Below are 22,537 nucleotides of genomic sequence, written 5' to 3' on the forward strand. Positions count from 1 at the left end.
ATACCCTGGGCATCTTCTTCTGTATAAAATTATAAAGGTACTGCTGGTATAAGTTATACATCCCATTGTATTTGGTGTCACTAATCATGCTGGAATAACCTGGGCACCCCCTGGAATAAAACTAGATTTTAAAATCTATATTTAGCAAAAATTGTGTATTGGGCAGTGTGTTTGCAGTATGGACAGTTACAGTGCCAGCCTTTATAAAATCCATGAAACATGAGAAAAGAAGATAAAATATTGAGTGATTTATTTAATCATTATAATAAAGGCACATTGTTGCCATCTTGCATTTCCTCCAATGGTCGTCTGTGAGGTCCTTGGTGGATACAGCACATTCATTTGCTCAGTGGGTGTGGTATCCATAACACTTTTCCAGATACCACTAGGCACATTAGCGGTGTATACATTTTTGTCATATAAAATATAGTAACATTATATGTGCTGGTTCATATTATGAGAAATTCATTAAAAAAAAGTAATTAAATGATATATAGGCCCAATGCTGAAACAAGGCACATTGAATGAGCTGCAAGCATCGTTCTATGAATAATAGCAAGCATGAGATATTTTCCAGTTTTGCGCATAGCCATATAATTACCATCAATGACAATTAGGTATTACTGGTAACAATCCCCACATAAGAAATGTAAAATAGCAAGGGTAACATACATCTGTTATGGTCATAACTATTAAATGGGTTGTCGTTTGACCCCATTGCCATCCCTTTCAAATGCAACTTTTTTTTGTACGGTAAAAATAAAGCTTCTATATATATTATGATAGAGCCATGGCGTACTTATAATAACATGATTGGCCATTATACTCCTTACTTATGAAGCCATTTTTCTTCTGGATCTGGTTGGACAATTGCAATCACAAGGGCTGCCACCTCAAATATAAGGGAAATCCACAATGCTACACAGTTTAGTTTCTACTTATAATACACTGCAAAGATCAGGAAAATGGTTTAATCACTTTGTGTACATTAAAGATGTTATTCCTGGAGGTACAGATGCTGAGGAACACCTAGAATATGGGAATTCATGTATCAACCATATTTTATATCTGTGGATGGATTAATCCTCCAAGCAGAGGTAAGTCAGCAGCTGTTTTCTGGCTGACGTTGAACCACAATCTCTAACTTCTAAAAAGATCCAGAGTAGACTCTTGTGTAATTAAGATCAAGATTATATATTAACAAGTGTGAAAATAAATCTGAGATCATCTTTCCTTGAGGAGGACTTAATGCATCCATGTTTTACATAGACAGCCCACTTATTTAATTAAGAACAGTGTAATACTTATTTTCCCCAGTGATAGTGCTGTAGGGAAATTGTGGACTTTCTACCAGGTTAAATCACAGATAAAAGTTGATTCCAGAATCAAGACACCCTGTGATCATTTTTTTTTGTGGAATACTTCTAACAAAATGAAATTGTCCAAAGTGAAGAACCCCTTTAAGACATTCATTTCTTTAGGCACTGAAGCTTCAATATAATGAATTTATAAATACATTTACATCATAAATATAGACCACAATACTGAGACGAAGTGGAAGCTGCCATTGATCTGAGATTTGTGAACATATGTCCTATAGGGTCTTTAGTGACCACAATTTCACAGAATAACTTGTAGCTAGTGGTTATGAGGGTAGTGAGGTCCCTCCTCCTTAAACAGAATTTTTATTTTTCCTGTAATTCAAAATGGTCGCCTCCACTTGTTTAATGGATGTATAAGTCATGCTTTAACAAATAGATAATCATTGCATTGCTCTACTTTATGGCATTACGCGATGTAATAACTGACCTTACAATGTAAAATATTACTGATGGGTAGATCGATTCTCAAGCTCCGATCCATCAGCCAGGTCAGTAGTGTCTGGCTACTGGACAGAAGATCTGCCACTCTTTTGATTAAGCTCTGCTTTTGATTAGCTGGGCTGGTGCAAAGTCACAGCGCAATGATAATTTTGCACCAGCCTGGCTAATCAAAAGCCATGTCGGGGATCCCAGAATGTAAGAGACTGGCGGCCAGAAACTACTGAATCAACTCTCCCATCTCCATAAAATATGTAACCACGACATAGTGACCATTGATGTGAATGTAAATATGCTAATGCACACAAGGAATATGTTAAACAACTCATGTTTGCATATATAAGGTACAATGTAGAACATAAATAGTGGGGGGAAAAAATACTCAGAAAATCATTAGCAGAAGACTCACAGAGATATAGATAAGATCCTTCATATAAAGGACTTAAAGGACTCTGGACCATGCACGGGATAATTCTTCCTGTGGCTGTTATTTTATCTTTGATTGTTCTCATTAAATAAATGTCTACGAGATTTTTTTTTGTGGTGGCTCTTCAATTTTTGATCCAGTTACTACAGTAAGGTGGACCCTTAAAATGTCCCAGCTCTTCTTTCACATGTAACTTGGGAGACATTCGGAAGAATTGGACCTTTCTTCCATTTGTCATTAAAATGTGCAAGTATCCACTGTGACATAAATACAGTTTCTGTTGTCTTATAATCAGCATCACTTAGCCCAGTTACTCATCTGATGACCATGAATCTTCTTGTTGGCTAATTCTTAAACCTTGGTTTGCCTCATTGACTTCCTGCTTTGTGTTTACGAGACATTCATCCATCACTGATGACGTTATTTCGGTTGGGTCATCTAAATCCCTTTCGCTAATATATGGGTTTATTAGTTTATTGGCATGCTGACTATGTTCAGCAGCAGAGTCTGTTTTATTCTTAATTTCGGAGGCGTCATCTAAACGACTTTCCTTATGCTCGGATGTTTCAAATAAAGATTGAAAAAGGCCCTCACTCTTCCTTTCCGATGTCGTAAATTCAATAACAGTGTCTTCATTTTTATCTTGGGATTGTGAATTTACTATACCACCATCCAACCTTAAAATAGTCTTTGCTTCAGAAATTATGATTTCACGGTCTTCTTTAGTAGAATGACCATAAAACATATGATCTTCTAAATCGAGAGTGGCCTGTACAATGGTGTGTCCAAATATTCCATTCATTGTTTTTCCATTCTCGCTATACTCTCTTGTAAATTCGGATATGTCTTCATGTTCTTTGTTGGAATCAAAAGAAGAATAATTTCTTTCGCTTAGTATGTCTTTCTCTTCATCTGATGGTGTTTGAAGATCTCTCTGTTCCATAAAACTACCAATTGTTTCTGGAGTCAGTAATGGGTCATTTTGTTCTGCTTGCTTTGAGATCTTGGAATCAGTGTCACTACTGTCTTGCTGCTCATGAGCAAAGCTGATCGTTGACACATTTGGAGAACCTTCATCTGAAGTTACTGATTCATCGGTTTCAGAAATTTCTCCTGGTGACTTAACATTAACATTGACGTCTTCTTGATTAGTCCCCAGTCTCATTCCAACTTGTACTTTAGATTCTTCATTAGGAATATCAGGTACATTTGAAGTGATTATATTGTCTTCATTATATTCATCCAGTGACTTGGTAGAAGGTTCTTTTGTAGTACCCTCTATCAGATCTACTTCACATTGCATATCTTCTTCTTTACGAACATCTCTTTCATGGTCTTCAGTATCAATGCTTTCTGTCTGCTCCAGTTCGAAATCTTGTTTGACTAAGTTTGAATGTTCCTTTTTAGTATAGTCTTCATTTTCTATTTTATCTTCATGACTTAATGCAGGAACTAACTCTGTCTGACTTTGTTCTGATGAAAGAACAAACCCAGTTTCTTTTAACACAATGTCTGTATTTGTATCTTCATCTACAGTCAGACTCTTTCCTTTGGGTTCTTCTTCATGCTCTTCATCAATACTTTCACTGACCATCTGTTCTGAAGATAACTGTACTTGGTTTTCAGGAGGTGATGTCTCAGTCTGGTTTTGCTCCAAATGGGAATCTTTTCTTGTTTCAAATTCTTCATGTTTGGATGAAACTATAGCAGCTTCTTCCTTAGAAGTTGTGGGTTCTTCAGATTTACACTTTTCATCATCCATTTCGCTTTCTACTGAATGTTCTGACAGTTCAGTAGCAGGTTTTTCAGTATCCAGTGTTGCAGAAGAATCTTTAGTCTCCAGCTTTGGCTCTAAAAATTGTTCTGGATTCTCGCCCTCAAGCTTATCTTTAAGACTTTCACTTTGTTGTTCATTATAGCCTAAGACTGTGTCTTCATCTTTGTATAAAGTCAACTGCTCATTTACTTCAGGGAGTACTTCTGATGATTGTGACTCCAAACTAATGTCCAATACTTCCTCCGCTTCACCATCATCAGGACTTTGTGATTCGGTAACCTCTGCTGACTGTTTTGATGCTAATATTATTTCATCATCTTCCAAATTCTCAGATTCATAATCAAGGTTGGGCAGTGGGGTTGCATCCTTCTTAAAGAATTCTTTTTCACGGTCTTCAGTCTTCACGCTTTTTTTTTGCTCCAGTATGAAATCCTGTGTGACTAAGTCAAAATGTTCCTTTATTATATGCTCTTCTTCCTCTTTTGTATCTTCGTTGCCTGGAGCAGAAACAAATTCTGTTTCACTATGTTCTGATGAAGGAACAGAATCAAGAATTTCAGTTAATCTATTCTCTGTATTTGTACCTTCATTTAGTGTTAGCCTTCTTTCTTTAAGTTCTTCATTATGGTCTTCACCAACATTTTCACTGACCAGCTCCTCTGAAGATTGCTGTACTTTATCTTCTGAAGATGTTGTTTCAAACTGGGTTTTCTCCAACTCAGAATCTTTTCTTTCTTCAAACTCATCAACTTTTGATGAAAAACTTGCAGTTTCTTTCTGAGAAGTTGTGGGTTCTTCAGATTCAAACTTTTCATCAATTATCTTGCTGTCCTCTGGATATTCAGAGAGTTCAGCAGCAGGTTCTTCAGTTTCAAGCTTTGCTGAAGAATGTTTGGTCTCCAGCTTTGGCTCTACAAATTGGTCAGGATTCTCATTCTCAAGCAGATCTTTAGGATTTTCACCTTGTTGTTCATTATAGTCTGAGACTATGTCATCATCTTTGAATAAAATGGACTGCTCACTTACATCAGGAAATATTTGTGATGAATGTGACTTCAAACTGCTGTCCAATTCCTCCTCAGCTTCACCATCATCTGCTGACTGTTGTTGTGATGATATTATTTCATCATCTTCCAAATTTTCATTATCAGGGATGGGCAATGGCTTTGTTTCTTCAGTACAAAAGTTTTCTTTGTGGTCTTCACCATCAATGCTTTCAGTGTGCTTCAGTCCAAAATCTTGTGTTACTACTAGTTCAGAATGTTTCATATCTTCATGGCATGGAACAGAAATTAACTCTGTCTCACATTGTTCTGATGAAGGAAGAAAGTCAAGGGTTTTGGTTAATACATTCTCTGTATTTGTAACTTCACTTAACATTAGCCTCCTTTCTTCAGGTTCTTCTTTATGGTCTTTGTCAACACTTTCACTAACCAGCTGTTCTGAAGATAGCTGTACTTGGTTTTCTGAAGATGGCTCAAACTGGGTTGGCTCCAAGAGGGAATCTTTGTTTCCTTCAAACTCATCAACATTTGGTGAAAAAACTGCAACTTGTTCCTGAGAAGTTGTGGGTTTTCCAGACTTTTCATCATGTACCTTACTACCGAGTGGATCTTCACATGGTTCAACTGAAGTTTTTTCAGTATCCAATGTTGCAGAAGAATCTTCTGTGTCCAGCTTTGCCTCTACAAAATGCTCAGGATTCTCACTCTTAAGTGGATCTTTAGGAATATCACCTTGTTTACAATTAGAGTCTTTGTCCTCATCTTTGAATGAAATGGAATGCTCACTTGCTTCAGGAAATATCTGTGATGACTGCGACTCCAAACTACTGTCAAGCACCTCATCAGCTTCACCACCATTGCAAAGACTTTGTAATTGGATAACCTCTGCTGACCTTTCTGATGCTAATATTTCATCAGTTTCCAAAATCTCAAACTCTTCCTCAAGGTTGGGCAATGAAGTTGTATCCTCTTTACAAAAGTCTACTTCATGATCTTCGGTATTAATGCTTTCTGTCTGATCAGATTTGAAATGTGTGACAAAGTCAGAATGTTCCTTCATTATGTGTTCTTCACTCTGTTTTGTGTCTTCCAGACAGGAAGCAGGAATTAACTCCATCTCACTATGTTCTGATGAAATTTTAGCTATTCCTTCCTCTTTATTTGCATCTCCACATACTGTTAGCCTTATTACTTCAGGTTCTTCATCAACACTTTGACTGACAAGCTGCTCTAAAGATAACTGTGCTTGGTCCTCTGAAGATATCTCAAACTGAGTTTTCTCTAACTCTGAATCTTTTCTCGCTTTAAACTCATCATCTTTTGGTGAAGAAACTGCAACTTCTTCTGGAGAATTTGTGGGTTCTTCAGACTCAGACTTTTCATCTTCCATATTGCTGTTTACTTGATCTTCAGACCGTTCAGCAGAAGGTTTTTCAGTATCTAGTGTTACAGAAGCATCTTCTGTGTCCAGCTTTGTCTCTACAACATGTTCAGGATTTTCACTTCCAAGCACATCTTTAGGACTATCAACTTGTTGTTCATTATAGTTTGAGTCTATGTCATCATCTGTGAATAAAATTGAATGTCTGCTTGCTTCAGGGAGTACTTGTGATGATTGTGATTCCAAACTGCTGTCTAACACCTCATCAGCATCACCACTATCATCAGAACTTTGTAATTTGATAACCTCTGATGACTGTTCTGATGCTAATATTTCATCACTTTCCAAATTCTCGAATTCATCATGAGGGTTGGGTAATGGGGTAGTATCCTTTTTACAAAAGTCTCTTTTATGTTCTTTGATAATCATGCTTTCTGTTTGCTTAGGTATGAAATTGTGTTTGATAAAGTCAGAATGTTTCTTCATTATATGTTCTTCCTTCTCTTCCAAACAGGGAACAGAAACTAACTCCATTTCACTATCTTCTGATGAAGGAATAAAGTCATAGGTTTCAGTTAATTCTTCCTCTCTCTTTGTACCTTCACATAGCATTAGCTCTCTTCCTTCAGGCTCTTTATTATGGTCCTCATCAACACTTTCACTGACCAATTGCCCTGAAGATTGCTGTACTTGGTCTTCTGAAGATGTTGTCTCAAACTGAGTTTTCTCTAACTCTGAATCTTTTCTTGTTTCAAACTCATCCTCTTTTGGTGAAAAAAATGCAACTTTTTCCCTAGAAGTTGTGGGTTCTTCACACTCAGACTTTTCCTCATCCATCTTGTAGTCTAATGAATCTTCTGACTGTTTAGCAGGAGGGTATTTAGTATCTGGTGTTACAGAAGAATCTTCTGCGTCCAACTTTGTCTCTACAACATATTCGAAATTTTCACTTTCAAGCAGATCATTAGGACTATCACCTTGTTGTTCATTATAGTTTGAGTCTATGTCATCATCTTTGAATAAAATTGACTGTTCACTTGCTTCAGGGAGTACTTTTGATGATTGTGACTCCAAACTGCTGTCTAACACCTCTTCAGCTTCACCTTCATTGTCAGGACTCTGTGTTTTCATTACTTCTGCTGACTGTTCTGATACTAAAATGTCATTAGTTTCCAAATTCTCAAATTCATTCTCAGGGTTGGGCAAAGTGGTGGTATCCTTTTTGCAAAACTCTCCAAGATATTCTGTATCCACACTTTCTGTCTGATTAGATTTAAAATGTTGTGTGACAAAGTCAGAATGTTCCTTCATTATATGTTCTTCCTCCTCTTTTGTATCTTCTAGATATGGATCAGGAATTAACTCTGACTCACTATGTTCTGATGAAGGAACAAAGTCAAGGGTTCCGGCTGATATATTCTCTGCATCTTCACTGAGTATTAGCCTCCTTTCATTATGTTCTTCATTATGGTCTTCATCAACACTTTCACTGACCAGCTTCTCTGATGACAACTTTACTTGGTCCTCTGAAGCTATTGTCTCAAACTGGATGTTCCACACCTGGGAATCTTTGCTTTCTTCAAACTCATCAACTTTCACAGAAAAAATATCTACTTTTTTCTGAGACGTTGTGGATCCTTCTGAGTTTTCATCATCCAGATTGCTTTCTACTAGATTTCCAGACTGACAAGTAGCAGATTCTATAGTATCTAGTGTTACAGAACAATTTTCTGTCTCCAGTTTTGGCTCGTCAAATTGATCTGGATTCTTACTCTCAAGCAGTTCTTTAGGACTTTCAACATGTTCATCAGATTCATCATTAAAGTTTGGCAACGGGGTTATATTCTCCTTAGGAATATCTCTTGTTTGGTCATCAGAATCAGTGTTTTTTGCTTGCTCCAGTCCAAAATCTTGTGAGGCTTGGTCAGAATGTTCCTTTGTTATATTCTCTTTATTCTCTTTTGTATCTTCATGACTTGATGCATAAAATAATTCTCCCTCACTATGTTTTGATGAAGGAGCTAAGTCAAGGGTTACGGTAATCACATTTTCTGAGATTTCATCTTCACTTAAAGTTATTATCCTTTCTTTTTGTTCTTCATTATAACCTTCTTCAACAATTTTATTGACCAGCTGTTCTGAAGATAATATTACTTGATCCTGTAATGATGATGTTACAAATTGGCTTTCCCCCAACTGGGAATCTTTGCTTGTTTCAAAATTATCCACTTTAGGTGAAACAACTGCAACTTCTTCCTGAGAAGTTGTGGATTCTTCAGTCTCAAACGTTTCCTCATTTATCTTGCTGTCTACTTTATCTTCAGATGGTTTAGCACAAGGTTTTTTGGTATCCAGTGTTGCAGAACAATTTTCTGTGTCCAACTTTGGCTGTACAAAATTTTCAGGATTTACACTTTCAAGCAAATCTTGAGGACTTTCAGTTTCTTGGTCATGATAGTTATAGTCATTGCCATTATTTTCCATTAAATTCAACTGCTCACTTACTTCAGGAAATATTTGTGATGATTGTGATTCCAAACTACTGTCTAACACCTCCTCAGCTTCACCACCATCAACAGGAATTTGTAATTTGTTAAACTCCGTTGACTGTTCTGATGCTAATATCATTTCAACATCTTCCAAATTCTCAGATTCATCATCAAGGTTTGGCAATGAGATTGTATCCTTTTTATAAAAGTCTCTTTCGTCGTCTTCTGTATCAATGGTTTGCTTCTGCTCCAGTCCAAAATCTTGTGCGACTAAGTCAGAATTTTCCTTACTTATATGTTCTTCATTCTCTTTTGTATCTTCATGACTTGGATCAGGAACTAACTCTGCCTCACTATGTTTTGATGAAAGAAAGACAAAGGGTTTAGGTAATACATTCTCTGCATTTGTATCTTCACTTAGAGTTTGTCTTCTTTCTTCACGTTCCTCACTATGGTCTTCGTCAACACTTTTATGGAACAGCTGCTTTGATGATAACTGTACTTGATCCACTGAAGAAGTTGTCTCCGACTGGGTTTTCTCCAATAAAGGATATTTGCTTGCTTCAACTTCTACCTGGGAAGTCCTGAGCTCTTCAAACTTAGATTTTGCATCATCCATCTTGCTGTCTACTAGATCTTCAGACAGTTCAGCGGAAGCGTTTAAAGTATCCGGTGTTGCAGAGGAGTCTTCTGTGTCCATCTTTGGCTCTACAACATGTTCAGGATTCTCACTCTCACAGAGATCTTTAGGATTTTCACCTTGTTTTTCAGTATAGTCTGAGTCTTTGTCATCATCTTTGAATAAAATTGACTGTTCACTTACTTTTGAAAGTATTTGTGATGATTGTGACTCCAAGCTACTGTCTAACGTGTCCTCAGCTTCACCATCATCAGGACTTTGTGTTTTGGTAACCTCTGCTGAAGCTTCTAATGCTATTATTTCATCTTCTGCCAAATCCTCAAATTCATCAAGATTGGGTAATGGAGTTGTATCAGGAAAGGTCTGTTCTAACTGATATTCCTTACTTATTTCACATTCTTCACTCTTCTGTGAACATACTGAAATATCTTGTGAGTCCATAGAATACTCAGATTTTGAATTATCATAATCCAGATCACCAGCAGCATCCATTGCATCTAACTCTGTTAGGTGTTTTTCAATTGATCCATCAAAATCATATTTTTCAGTTCGATTTTTAGCTAAGGACATATGTGATTTACTATCTTCTATGACATTGTCACACTGATGTTCTAACAAAAATGTCGACTGTTGACAGATTATTTCTGTTTCAAAAATTTCTTGCTTTCTTTCTTTTTCTTCCAAAATGATGCCATCACTATTCTGTTTGAAATTTTCACATTCTACTTCAAGATCATTATTCTCATCCTTTCTTGTTTTGGTTCCTTCATCAGCAAACTTGCTGCTCTGCTCTTGCTGTTCAGCTTGAGTTTCTGCATCATTTTCACTTGAGAATCGAAGGTTGTTTGGGATGATGTTCAATGAAAATCCGACAAATTGCTCCTCATTAGAATCTTTTTGAAATGAATAGTTATTTTTATTATCCTCCTCAGATACAACAGGTTCAATCAATGTAGGAATAACCTCGCAGCCTACTTGGTCTTCTACTTCTTGGTGATCACCCTTTTGTTTTTCTTCTTCATGGTGATAACTCTCTTGTCCTTCTTTTACTTCTTGGTGATAATGCTCTTGTTCTTCTTTTACTTCTTGGTGATAATGCTCTTGTCCTTCTTTTACTTCTTGGTGATAATGCTCTTGTCCTTCTTTTATTTTTTGGAGATTAACCTCTTGCCCTTCTACTTTTTGGTGATAACCCTCTTGTCTTTCTTTTACTTCTTGGTGACAACTCTCGTTTTCTTTTTCTATATCTTGGTGATAACTCTCTTTTCCCTTTTCTACTTTTTGGAGAAAATCCTTTTCACTTTCATCTACTTCCTGGTGAAAGCTACTTTTTTCTTCCAGTACTTTTCCAGCCACTTCATCCAGTATAACATTTGTCTCGTGTTTAAATAATTGACATTCCTGTGTCATAATTTCCTGAGCTTCTTCCACAATGTTATATTCTTCTTGAACACACACTTCAGTCTTAATTGCTTTGAATCCAACTGCTGTGCAAACCACATAATTCTCTTCGATGATATCTTTATTATCTTCTTCACCAACATTGAACTCAGAATTCTTCAATTCACTCAAACTTGTATTTATGTTCCCCTCTTCTATTGGATTTTTTTCCAATTGCTGGCCATCTCTGTCCAACCCTTCACTTTCTGATGACTGTATCTCATGTTCAGGTGTTGACTGTACATTTAAAGGTTGTACATTGATTTGCTCAATTTGATGAATGTCTTCACCTTTATTAGAAATCACAGTCTCTTCATGGACAATTTCATATAAATCTTCCTGCTTTGAGTCAGACTGGATACCTAGCAAACTGTCACCTTCTTCACTGTCCAGGGTTTGGACAACGTGCTGATTTTGAAGTTGACTATCTTGTTCTGTTTCACTCACTGTCTTGAGATCATCCAGCCCTTGCTGTAGACTGTCTTCAGATAACTGATTTCTTTCTTTCTGAACATTATCCTTCTGGTCCTCCGATTCTTCTAGGTTAATGTCAGTGACATTTTGAGTAATTTCCTCTGTAGCTTCTACAATTTCAGTTTTCTGCTGATTATCATAACTCTCAAGAATTTGTTGTATATCACTTAATTCAAAATTGTATTTTTCTTCTTGGCTTACAAGTTGTGTTTCTTCGAAGTCATCCATAACATTCTCGCTGGATTGATAAACTTCTTTGACAACAAGTATCCTGGTTTGTTTACCATTAGTGGAGTCATGGATGTTTTCTTCTGAATTTATTATATTTTCCTCATACGTATAATCTTCCTCGTAGTTCTCAATTTCTTCTTTCTTGTATTCTTCTCTAAAGTCTTCATCTTTTGAAAGGTGGCTACCTGACTCAGATACATCACAGACCTCAAACTTCTCTTGTGTTTCCAAATCGAACTGTGTTTTTTCTTGTTTCACATCAATACCTGAGTCAACTTCAAGAATTTCATCAACTTGGCTAAAGGATTGTTGGTTAATCTCATTATCATACTCTTGGATTTTTGTATTTTGAGTAACTTGTTCTGTATCTTTTTCAGGATGCACATGATACTGTTCTATCTCACTTTTCTGTTCATCATAAATATTCTTCCTGAAGTTTTGCCCATCATCAGGCAAAGAGGTATTGTCTTCCATTGAAGATCTTAGCACTTGGAGGTTCTGAACCACAGTCACTTCTTGATCTTGGAGAGCTGCTTCAGCACAACTCGAAGATTCTTCTAAGTCGAAATCCTTATTAAGTTGCAAGCTTTCCTTTTCTTCATGAACCACATAATTTGTGACCTCTTTGTGAACATCTGCATTATTCAATGAGACTTGACTGTCAAACTCAAACCCTTGGCTGTGGGAAGATTCAATTCCCAGGTCAGGTATATCACCGGGTGAAGGTACATTTGTTTCATTCATGTCTTTCGTATATGTCTTGGAAAAATCTAGAACTTTTCTAAATTCCTCATTATTCCCTTTGATTGGTGTCTCGATATTTTGATGCACTAAAGGCTCTACTAACTCTTCTTTTTCAACATACAATCTCTGACAAGTCACAATTTGTCCAAGAACCTCTTGCTTTTCCATGATGTGTTCTTTGTTAATATTTCCAAAGCCTTCACCAAGACTTAGTGGAGCCTCGAAGTCAATCTTTTCTTTGTTGGGTTTCTCAACAACGAGTGTATCATTGTCATTGTATTGATCTGCCACAACATTATTCTGCTTCTCGAACCCAAATTCCGAGTTCACTTCAATATGTTTTCCTTCGGTTTTCAAGGAGGACTCCACTTGGGCACTTACAGTTTCCTTTTCAATAAGTGGTAGAAATTCAACCATACCCTCTATCTTCTTTAATTCTTTATCATTTGTCTTGTATGCGTTTCCATTTACAACAAGCTGGATATTTGTGTCCTTTCTCAAGGTCTCCTTAGTGACTGATTTGGAAGAACATGTAATGGTCTCCACTTGATTTTTCTTGAAAATGTCTGCCTTTTGAGGATTCCTTCTTAAATTGCTTTCTACTGAAAGCGGTGTTGTAGCTGTTTTAGCAGAAGCAGCTTTGGTATATTTAAGGCCTTGAGATTGAAGCACAGAGCTTACTTTCTGAAATTCTTTGGTTACAGGACTTGTCCTATTTGCAGGTGAGGTACTTTTTACATTCAGGTAGCGTTTTGTACTTGGTGTCTCTGCACTCTGTTTTTTGCTGAAGTTTAATCTGTTATCCCTAGAAATCAGCTGTTTAGTATTTTCATGATGACTTTTTCTGAAGGCATTTTGTTCCAGTTGTAAATCTGTGAGATAAAAGGAGAGATGCCTTTTAATACCTTTGGTCTAAAGAGAGTCAGTGTAACTAAAAATGGTGCAATACTCTATACAAACGAGTGAGTGAAAACACATCTACTAGTCTACATCTGCCCGATGTTATAGACTGTTGATATACAGTTGAAACCAGAAGTTTCCATACACTATATAAAGACACATCTGCATGTTTTTCTCAATATCTGACATGAAATCAGAATAAACCTTTCCCGTTTTAGGTCAGTTAGGATTACCATAATTTTTAATATTTGCCAAATGCCAGAATAATGAGAGAGAGAGAGAATGTTTTAAGGCATTTTTATTACTTACTGCAAAGTCAAAAGTTTCCATACATTTCATTAGTATTTGGTACCATTGACCTTAACCTGAATGACTTGGGTCACACGTTTGGGATCTCCTTCCACAAGCTTCTCACAATAGTTGGTCGGAATTTGGGCCGATTCCTCCTGACAAAACTGGTGTAACTGATCCAGGTTTGTAGGTCGCCTTGCTCATCCCTGCCTTTTCAGCTTTGCCCATACATGAGATCAGGGCTTTGTGATGGCCACTCCAAAACATTGACTTTGTTATACTTAAGCTACTTTGTGACCATTTTGGCAGTTACTTCGGGTCATTGTCCATTTGGAAGGCCCATTTCCGCCCAAGCTTTAACTTCCTGACTGAAGTCTTGAGATGTTGCTTCAGTATTGTCACATAATCTTCTTTTCTCATGATGCCTTTTATTTTGTGAAATGCACCAGTCCCTCCTACAGCAAAACAACCTCACAGCATGATGCTGCCACCCCCATGTTTCACAGTTGGGATGGTGTTCTTAGGCTTCCAAACGTCTCCCTTTTTCCTCCAAACGTAACAGTGGTCATTATGCCCAAAAAGTTAAATTTTAGTTTCATCAGACCACAGGACATGTCTCCAAAAATTAAGGTCTTTGATCCTGTGTGTATTTGCAAACATTAATCTGGATTTTTTATGTTTCCTTTGGAGTAATGGCTTCTTCCTGGCAGAGTGGCCTTTCACCCCATGTTGATACAGTACTCGTTTCACTGTGGATATTGACACAATCTTACCAGCTTCCTCCATCATCTTCACAAGGTCTTTTGCTTTAGTCCTTGGGTTGATATGCACATGTTGGACCAAAGCATGTTCATCTCTGGGACACAGAACCCGTCTTCTTCCTGCGCGGTATGATGGCTGGACATTCCCATCTTGTTTGTACTTGCATATAATTGTTTGTACAGATGAACAAGGCACCTTCAGGTATCTTGAAATTGTACCCAAGGATGAGCCAGACTTGTGCAAGTCCACAATTCTCTTCCTGATATCTTGGCTGATTTCTTTACACTTTCCCATGATGCTACACAAAGAAGCAGTGTGTTTCAGGTGTGCATTAAAATACATCCACAGGTGTGTCTCTAATTAACTCAGATGTTGCAAAAAAAAAAAACTATCAGAAGCTTCCAAACACATGACATCATCATATGGGCAGTCCAGAATTGTTTAAAGGCATAGTAATCTTAGTGATAGTAATCTTAGTGTATGTAAACTTTTGACTTCGCAGTAACTAATAAAAATACTTTAAAACATTCTCTCACTCTCATTATTCTGTCATTGGCAAATATTAAACATTATGGTAATCCTAACTGACCTAAAAGAGGAAAGGTTTATTCTGATTTCATGTCAGATATTGAGAAAAACATGCAGATGCGTCTATTTATATAGTGTATGTAAACTGCTGGTTTTAACTGTATTTATACAGAAAAATCATATAAGCATATAGACTGTCATTTTGTTCACATCTTGACTAAAAGTTCACAATATTTTACAGTACCAGCAAAGTGGATGGATTATAACTTAATTTTATATACACACAATTGTTTTTGGTGCAGAATCTGTCCAGATTTTGGCTCTGGTTAAGTTATTTAACTCTGCAGCCTGTCAATTTCTGTGGCGTAAATGCACTTTTTGGTGTGGTGTTTACTAGTAATGAGCTAGTATGCGCGTTACTCGAGATTTACAAGCATGCTCGGGTGTTTTCCGAGTATCTTCGGCGTGCTCGAATGTTATGTTTGAGTCAATGTGTGTGCATGATTTGCGACTGTTTGACAGCTTTAATACATGTGAGGAATGCCTGTTTGTTAGGCATTCCTCACATGTATTAAAGCTGTCAGTCGCAAATCATGCACACACAGTGACTCAAACATAACATTCAAACATGCTGCAAATACTCGGTGAGCACCCGAGCATGCTCGCCAAAAGGGTTAACAGAACACGCTTGCTCATCACTAGTGTTTACCCATTCATTTCAATGGGGATCCTGAAATCAACAGGTTAAACCCGCTGGCCTGACATTATTTTGTTGTGTTACTACATTAAAAACTCATGAAAAAAACAGATTCATAAGCATAGATTTCAGTTTAGAATAATTAAGGTGTAAAATCTGCCCCAAATCCTTAACCCCTTTCCGACGTGGTCAGTAATAGTACGCACCACGTCGGCACCCCCTGATCAGCGCGGGCTCCGGCGCTGAGCCCACACTGAACCGGGCAAATGTCAGCAGATTTATACAGCTGACATGTGCCCGCAACAGCCGCGGGTGGAATCGCGATCCACCCGCGGCTGTTAACATGTTAAATGCCGCTGTCAATCTTTGACAGTGGCATTTAACAGCGTTGCGCCAGAAGCGCATCAATTACCCCGCCCATCGGTGACCCCGTCACGTGATCGCGGGTCACCGATGCGTGGGCATGACAACCCGCGGTCTGCAGCAGACCCCTGTGGTTGTCAAGTAAAGATTGCTATGAGCGCCACCTAGTGGTCGGCGCTCATAGCACCAGAGCATTTCTACTACATAGAGGCGATCTGCTCATCACCTCTATGTAGCAGAGGCAATCAGGTAATTGCTGCTTCTAGTCTCCTATGGAGACTATTGAAGCAAGCAAAAAGTGTAAAAAAAAATGTTTTTAAAAATATAAAAAAAAAATAAAAAATATAAAAGTTTAAATCACCCCCCTTTTGCCCCATTCAAAATAAAATAAAAAATAAACCCCACATACAAATATTTGGTATCGCCGCGTTCAGAATCGCCCGATTTATCAATATAAAAAAAGAATTAATCCGATCGGTAAACGGCGTAACGAGAAAAAAATTCCAAACGCCAGAATTACGTTTTTTGGGTCACCGCAACATCGCAATAAAATGCAATAACAGGCGATCAAAACATCGGATCTACTCCAAAATGGTATCAATAAAAACGTCATCCCGGCACCCAAAAAATAAGCCCTCACCCGGCCCCAGATCCCGAAAAATGGAAACGCTACGGGTCTCGGAAAATGGCGCCATTTTTTTCTTTTAGCAAACTTTGGAATTTTTTTTCACCACTTAAATAAAAAAGAACCTATACATGTTTGGTGTCTACGAACTCATAATGACCCAGAGAATAATAATGGCAGGTCAGTTTTAGCATTCAGTGAATGTGGTAAAAAAAAAAAAAACATCTGTAGAATTTTTTTTTGCAATTTCACCGCACCTGGAATTTTTTTTCCCGTTTTTCAGTACACGATATGGTAAAAACAGTGATGACGTTTAAAAGTACAACTCGTCCCGCAAAAAATAAGCCCTCACATGGCCATATTGAACAAAAAAAATAAAAAAGTTCTGGCTCTGGAAAGAAGGGGAGCAAAAAACGAAAACGCAAAAACGGAAAATGCTCCGGTCATGAAGAGGTGAAAGCCATGTTCACACAACGCATATAGTCTCTGCATACAGTCAATGCATTTTTTGCCACAACTTTTTTTTTCAGAATCTGGGTAAAAATACTGCATTTTTTTTCAGAAAACCGTGGTTACAAAAAGCATTGCGAACACATTATGTGAACATGGCCTAAGACTTTGCAATGGAAAGGGTAAAATCTGCACCAAATCTGTAACAAGATCTGTAGCAAAATCGGCATGTGACATGTGCGGATTCTGTTGGAATATGTCCCCTGAGTATGATTTTGGTATAAGTGGTACTAAATACCACTGCTTGTTACTTAACGAACTGTGAAAAATGTCTATATGAGGTGGGAATGATATATATGGAATAACATTACATGCCCAATCAAAGTTTCGAGGAAACCATTTGACCATCTCGTGTGAAAACGTTATTCTTAGGAACCAGAACGATTATTTTAGGGATGCTGCAATACACAGACTGCTGCCGTGAATTAAACCTTTTGTTATGACTGTAAATTCCCATTTATTGTAAACCCAAACGTGAGAAACTTACCACTGAAGGATGAAGACATTTTGTAATCCGTACCGGGAGAATATATTCTTGTACTTTCCGCTTCTAGAAGGGATCTGCAAAGAAACAGGAAGAGTCTTTTTTAATGACGTTTTTGACAAGGATTTAATATAGTTAACAGTATTGATGATCAAATAATGTATCTCCGTGCAATTGAGTTGAGGAATGACCTAAAACGATGACACAAAAGTCCATGAAGCACGAGAGAAAGGTAACAAAAAAACACTTTGCACTGACGAGGGCCAACAGCCCGAAACAACGTGTCTGCGAATTGAGATTCTGATTTGGCTTTTATCCTAAGTCATATTGCACGACTCGTTAATGGGTCAATTGTGACTTGTAGGATTGCTGCTTCCAGTAGGTGGCGCTATAGAGTTCAAGTCCTCTTTTTCTCTGAAGAGGCAATTTGCATACTAAATCCCCGAAACTGGTAACAAAAATCCATTGGACACCAGGGATTGAATGACAAAACAACTAAAAACGGCATTTAAAAAGGACATTTTGCTAGATTTTTTTTTATTTATTTAAACTAACCAGCTCCAACAATTGCCCCTGATCCACTGATTCTGGAACAGTTTTTCTTTTTCTTCTATGACTTTCCGTTCCAAAGTTATGACCCCTTTTAATAAAGATAAAAATATTCCCTTTAACCAACTGGGCGTGTCACCACAACACTTCTATGTGTGCATTTGCATTTTCTACTCTGATGCTGACCAATGAAAACACAGACACGCCCATAGACAAGTTTATTGGAATATGCCCAACTTTTGTGGAATATGCCCAACTGGTTGAAGGGAACAGTAACATCTTTATTACAAGGGGTAATAAGAAAGTCATAGAAGAAAAACAAAATCTGTTCCTAATCAGTAGAGTGCCGCCAATTGGGGGAAATATTCAGTTTAAATAAAAATAAAAAAAAATAAATACAGTAAAAGATTCTCTTTCAATACGATGTACAAGGGAAGCACATTTTAAAGCAGAATTACAAAACTACTAAATATCATGGTTGGTAAAAAAAAAAGTAAGGACTGAAGTCAAAGTTATTGACTGTCAAATATACTAACAACCAGGGACTGGGATCAGAACCACTAAACATCAGGGACTGCATCATAAAACCACTGTAGTACATGGACATTAAACTCTTTGACATTGTGACTATGGCACTACAACTACACAACGGGAGATGACGGAATACAGCATAAGTCTCGAATTGGTCATGAAGAACTTCATAGGCAACTGATTTACGCTGACCACATACTTATGATTGCTGACAGCCGAGCTCTTATTCAGCCATTGATTCTTTCTCTCGACTCCCCCATACCCATGAATGGTCAGCTCATTTAAGTGTGAACGTGTTTTCTGAGTTAAAGGGGTAATCATACTTTAATTTAACATTTCAGTGTAAGTTGTTGTGTGTATACTTGAGAAATAACATTATTTCTGGATATTATGTGATTTGTATCCTGCATTTTCTCCTCTGCAGGATCTCTCTCTAATTTGCAGTTGACTCCGAGCTGGCATGTGGAGACTAGCTGCTATGATGTCTGCACAGGTCAGCACACAAAGGGATTTCTGCTCTTTATTCTTTAGTTATCACACAGAAAGGAGAAGCACCAGCAGCATGAAGTACATAATGCAGCAGTACTGAGCAGTGTAGTTGTGAATCCAGCACTATGGTGACATAAAAGACTTGTTAGAAAGCTCAGCACAATCTTTCTGTTTCTCCTTCTGCATGTTTTCTCATTCTGCTCCTCACGCCTCCTTCAAACTCCATAGAGTCAGCAAAGTTTGACTTAAAGAGGTCGTCCACAATTTTATCCTTAGGATAGGTCATCACTGTCTAATCGGTGAGGGTGCGACACCCAGCATCCCCACGGATCAGCTGTTCTTGGATCCAATGGTGACCAGAAGTGCTCAATTACAAATCTGCTCTGTCTACTGATAGTGGCCGTAGCCAAGTACTGCACATCCGCCCCTATTGATTTGAATATAATACTGGAGTCTACTTGTGTAGCTCAAGAGCATTTGGGGACCTTCAGGCAGCAGAACCCCAGATTGCAACTCCAATATGGTTCTAGGGGGTCTACAAATCCCATACTCCCCAGGAACATATGGAAGGCTCTCAAAGAAAGGGGAGACCTTCAAGGCTCCAGGATTGGTGGACAAATCACTTGAGTGTGGCCGAATTGCCACCAAACTTAGGAAGCAGTGTTCGGTAGCATTTGGTGGCATTTAAATGCACATTCAGGAGGTGTGAAAGAGGCTTGGAGCCTCTTGATTGGAAAAGGGGCACGTCTTTATGGAAAAATATTTTCATGTTGACCTGTAAGAGTTGACAAGTATGACAAAACAGATTGTGAACTTCAATTCAGGGAATTTCTACCCTCATTTTTTATTTACTTTTTTATGTATATATTTTATATTTTAAATTAACAAATAAAGGTAAGTCAAATTAGACTATAATATTTTTTATATAATTCCAACCATTTCAATCATTTACAAAAAGAGGAAAAAAAAATAGGATTTTGAGCCTGTCCGAGATCACACACGCTGGCTCTTGAGAACCTCCTTATCCCTTTCACTCTTACTTTATAGCTAATTCATTTTGTGTTACACAAGTAGCCCAATGACATAATGGAATGTCTCGGGAGTGATTTTTTTTTTTTTTTTTTTTTTAGCTTCAGTCCCTGTGGTCAGCATTATGATGCTAATGAGCGACCCCCTTTTGTTTAATACCATCTGTAAGAGCGAGAAAAGAGAAAAAAAAAATAAGTGTGGGGGAAACTTTGAGTAGAAGTTCGTTGTTGAGACCAAATTCCCATGGATAAAATAGAAAGATGAAGATAAAGGAGCGACATATACATTGGGTACAATCTTAAACATATTGTACATGAAAAGGGGTATGTGGAGGAATTTTTGGACAGGGTTCCTGACTGACTTGTGAGTGTTTTATATAGGCGTATTGTATGTACCTTCAGATACAGAATTCTAGAAAGACTTTTTTATTAAGCTGTCTCTTATTTGCAATTGACTTTGGACTGGTAAAAGAAGACTAACTGCAGTGATCTCTTACATACACCGCACACAAGGATGGATTCCTGCACTTCATTTCTTAATTAGCACACAAAGAGAATCAGAAGCAACGTGGAGGAAATGATTGAGCCGTACTGAGCAGTGTAGTTGTGAATCCAGCTCTGGTGACGTAAAATAAATTGTTAGAAAGCTCAGCACAACCTTTCTGTGTCTCCCTTAGCGTGCTTTCTCCAACTGTTCCTCAATCTTCCTCCTCTCTCCATAGAGTGGAAGATGTAGCTTATAAGTGAAAAAAGAAGCAGATTTCGCTAATAAGATAGTGCCCACTACAGTATACAATGCCAAGGTTATTTGCACAAGGGGCGTCTATTCTGATAGATCCAACTTAAAGGGGAGCTCCATCATTACAGTGTATCTGATTCTATTAGCTAAGAAGAGTTTGATTTTTTTCATCCAGATTTCTTTCTAGATAAGGATGTAAGTTAGGATTTATGATCGTTGGGGGTCCGACTACTTGGTCTCCACTTATCATGAGAATGAGAGTCCGAAAGTCCTCTGTGTGAATGGAGTGGTATTGAGCATGTGCGACCACTGCTCCATTGGCTGTCAACACGAGTGGTAATTGCACATATTCACTATTGCTTCATACAGACAGAGGACCCTGTTTTTGTGATGTGTGTGGGTTATGTCAGCGATCATACATTCATTTTATTCTATGGATAGGTGAGATATGATTTAAGATAGGACATGTTTTTTTAATTAGAAATGAACGAATGGATTCGCTGCTTTTGGTCCAGAAGGGAGCCCTGCCAACCGCCTCCTACCTGCTGGAATCCCCAGTTGCTTATGATTTGAAAGCCCGACGCAACATTGTATCGCGTCATGCAAATCAGGAGAGGTTGTGGGGGTTGGCAGCAGGTAGGAGGCAGTTCGCAGGGCTCCTGTCCAGCCGCCACAGACTACCGAAATGACATTAATCATTCTTGTCCTATAAGATATTAGTTTGTTAACAGTTTAACACCCAAACAGGACATCAAAGTTTTTATTATTACCTGTATGTTGCTACCTCCAGACAGAGAGACATTTTAAGGTGCATTAGCTGTTGTCTGTCTTCCAGCACTTGAGCAATCTGAATTCTCAGGTCTTGTTTCTCCTTCTCCAAAGTTTCGATTTCAAGCTGAAACATAATAATAATATTATAAATAATAATAATACTATAAATTAATCCTGAATGTTATAGACAGAATGACTGCTTACATATGTTGCCTTAAAGGGGATCTGTCACTTGCCATAATGATGTCATTTTTTTACCTGGTGTAAATGCCGCTATTCTCCTGAATCCGGCGATGTTTTTATTTTGTTCCTGTGCCTCTTTGTTCCTGAGATATGGCCCTTTCTGCCCTGCATATAAATCTAGTCTTACCAGGGGCGTGGTACAAAACTCTTCTCTGTGGACTTCTTCCTGAGGATCACACCCAGTTGGCTAAAAAGACTAAATTTATGGACAGGGAAGTAGAGGTCATATCTCAGGAACGGAGAGGCACAGGAACAAAAGAAACACATCGCCGGATTCAGGAGAACAGCGGCATTTACACCAAGTAAAAATTACATATTGATGATAATGTGACAAATCCGCTTTAAAGAGGTAAATTGGTAACTGTCTAAGTTGGAATACTTTAAATAACTTACCTTGAAGTTATGGGTAATTGTGGCAATACTCATTCAAATCAAGATGAGTATCAATTTAAATGAAGCATGTATAGTATATTGTTGACCTCACATTTAACAATTACTTTAAATATGTGTCCCAATTACACGTCTTAAAGGGATTGTCCATTTCATACAAACCAGTCCCATATTGCTAGTGCCCCTTTTGGAAGCTGGTAAAGGTGGAAA

General features: G+C 37.8%; 1 protein-coding gene across 2 annotated transcripts in view; it reads right to left on the minus strand.

Moving 5' to 3' along the window:
* Nucleotides 1–271: 271 nt before the first annotated feature.
* The window catches only part of NES (nestin), a 41,845-nt gene continuing 19,579 nt past the window's right edge, over nt 272–22,537 (minus strand). Inside the window, exons 2-5 of one of the 2 annotated variants that reach the window (XM_073639504.1) lie at nt 21,694–21,818; nt 17,591–17,664; nt 4,609–13,299; nt 272–4,521 (exon numbers count right to left, since the gene is read on the minus strand). In XM_073639504.1, coding sequence (XP_073495605.1) covers nt 2,558–4,521; nt 4,609–13,299; nt 17,591–17,664; nt 21,694–21,818 — 10,854 coding nt within the window. In that variant the 3' untranslated portion in view covers nt 272–2,557. Of the gene's footprint in view, nt 13,300–17,590; nt 17,665–21,693; nt 21,819–22,537 lie in introns of both variants that reach the window. The other variant, XM_073639503.1, reaches the window with a different exon arrangement.

The sequence above is a fragment of the Phyllobates terribilis genome, unplaced genomic scaffold (genome assembly GCF_046119375.1).
Source record: "Phyllobates terribilis strain yellow unplaced genomic scaffold, ASM4611937v1 Scaffold_7__3_contigs__length_470593459, whole genome shotgun sequence".
Classification (NCBI taxonomy): Eukaryota; Metazoa; Chordata; class Amphibia; order Anura; family Dendrobatidae; genus Phyllobates; species Phyllobates terribilis.